General features: G+C 65.0%; 1 protein-coding gene across 1 annotated transcript; it reads left to right on the top strand.

The window, feature by feature from the left end:
* Positions 1-414: 414 nt before the first annotated feature.
* Positions 415-1,960, top strand: RASL12 (RAS like family 12). The gene is made up of 4 exons (XM_085308737.1): positions 415-496; positions 1,315-1,388; positions 1,463-1,653; positions 1,754-1,960. The coding sequence occupies exons 2-4, from the start codon at positions 1,371-1,373 to the stop codon at positions 1,920-1,922; spliced, it is 378 nt and encodes a 125-aa protein (XP_085164863.1). The 5' UTR covers positions 415-496; positions 1,315-1,370; the 3' UTR covers positions 1,923-1,960.
* The last annotated feature ends 121 nt before the right edge of the window (positions 1,961-2,081 follow it).

The raw sequence follows: 2,081 nt of genomic DNA, 5'->3' as shown, positions 1-2,081 counted from the left end.
CGGCGGGTTCCCGCTGCTGCAGCACCGCTGCCGCGGCCGGACGGTGCGGGTTTTCCCGTGGGAACGGCCRAACCCGGAGCAGGCGCGGCGGCGCGGGACGGCCTCGCGGGGTGCCGCGTTCGGGCTGCGGGGCTCGTTAGCACCAATCCGTCTCCGTAAACAGCGGAGAGGAAAACACAGCTACTGCGCTTTGGGAGCCTCTAAGAATGACCCCGAGCAGCTTTTCTCGTGCAAAGCAAACAAAACGGGCCTCTGGCGCGCAGTCCTTAGGGGAAGCGAGCGGGGCCGTGGAAAGCAGCGTTTCTGCTGGAAAATTCCCGTCCGCTCCACCTTCCCCTTGGGAGCGGGGCCGTGCCGGGCTGCGGCGAGCCCCTGGGGGGGGACGCCCGGGGGTGCGGATACAAGGCGGCCGGAGCCGTGATCCAGCTCTTCTTTGCAGCGCTAACGGTGAAGTTCCTCACCAAGAGGTTCATCAGCGAATACGACCCGAACCTGGGTAAGATATTTTGGGAGGGGGAGCTCATTTCTCCTGATTCCTCCTCCGCGCGACTCCCGTCCCCTGCGTTTCCCAAGAATACGGCATTTCAGGGAAAAAAAAACAAAAAAAAAACCCAAAACCCAAATCCCTGCTACTCGAAAAACAGAAGGCGGGATGGAAAACATGAACGGAGCTGACCCAAAGCAGCCTGCGAACCCGGTGACCGAACCGGGCGCTCGCTCCGCGGCAGCCCCGCGGCCCGCGCTCGGCCGCTCGTCGCCGCTGGAGGTTTCGGGCGTGTTTTTTTTTCTTTTTCTTTTTTTTTTCCCCATTTGGGCTTCGTTTGAGTAATTAATAACTCTTTTCCTGGGTCTAATTCCGGTACACGGCACGGCGCTGTCAGTGATTTATCGGGGACGTTAGCGCGATATGGAGCTTGTCCAGGAACGGGCTGCAGCCCCCTAATAACTCAGCGACTTGTGCTCCTAAAAATAAAAATAAAGGAGAAATCCTTTCCTCCGACCTCGTTTGGGAAGGAGGTTGCAAACTGCTCTCAAATTCACAGCTAAGGACGTAGCTGCGGGCGGACGGAGCCCTCCCCGTCCTCCCTCGCTCCTAAAGAAAGCGGTCGCTACTTTTGCCTGATTTATCRAAAAATAGCCCCAGGGCGTTGGGTCCCCCGGAGGAACCGGCCTCCCRCGCGGYGCGGGGGCAGCAGCCTCGWGGCTTTTCCCCRGGGGYTTTTTCTTCCCCCTCCCCTCTTTTTTTCCCCCYTGCTTTTCCCCCCGGGGGGTGGAAAAGCCCTAAAGCAGCGGGGGCTTCGCTTCTGCTCGCAGAGGACACGTACGCGTCGGAGGAGCTGGTGGACCAGCAGCCCGTGCTGCTGAAGGTGATGGACACCGCCGACGAGGTGAGCAGACGAAATCCCTGGGCTTGGGGCTGGCGGCGGCGCGCGGGGCTGAGCGCCGCTCTCGTCCCGCCCAGGACGGTCCCGTGAACTGCGAGCGCTACCTGCGCTGGGCCAGCGCCTTCCTGGTGGTCTACAGCATCGAGGACAAGCGGAGCTTCGCCGGCTGCCGCCGCTACCTCGACRTCCTCGCCGCCCACGCCGGGGGCTGCCCGCGCGCCCGCCCCGTCCTCCTGCTGGGCAACAAGCTCGACATGGAGCCCTACAGGTAGCGGCCGGGCTGCGTTTTGGGGKGATTTCCGCCCGTTCGGCGTGGGCGCGCCGGGAGATCGGCGCTGCGAGAACCGACCGAGCCTTCTTCTCGCCAGGCAGGTGACCAAAGCGGAAGGGCTGGCGCTGGCGGCCGCCTTCGGCTGCCTCTTCTTCGAGGTGTCGGCGTGCCTGGCCTTCGAGGCGGTGCGGCACGTCTTCCACGAGGCCGTGCGGGAGGTGCGGCGGGCGGCCCGGCGCCGCCGGCCCCCCGGCCCCTGCGGCTGAAGGTGCAGTGCCGGGCCGAGCTCCACCGCGTGCCGCTGCAGACGGTGCGCACCCCCGGCCCCACGGCCGGCCCCACGGCCCTGCCCCACGGCCCTGTGGCACCACGCTCACTCCAGCCCCACAGCCCTGCCCCACGGCCCTGCAGCCCACACTTGCCCC

Source organism: Rhea americana, unplaced genomic scaffold, assembly GCF_003343005.1.
Source record: "Rhea americana isolate MKP2758 unplaced genomic scaffold, rheAme1 scaffold_28, whole genome shotgun sequence".
In the NCBI taxonomy this organism is placed as follows: domain Eukaryota; kingdom Metazoa; phylum Chordata; class Aves; order Rheiformes; family Rheidae; genus Rhea; species Rhea americana.
The sequence above is the reverse complement of the archived record's forward strand: the minus strand, read 5'-3'. Positions and strand labels throughout refer to the sequence as shown.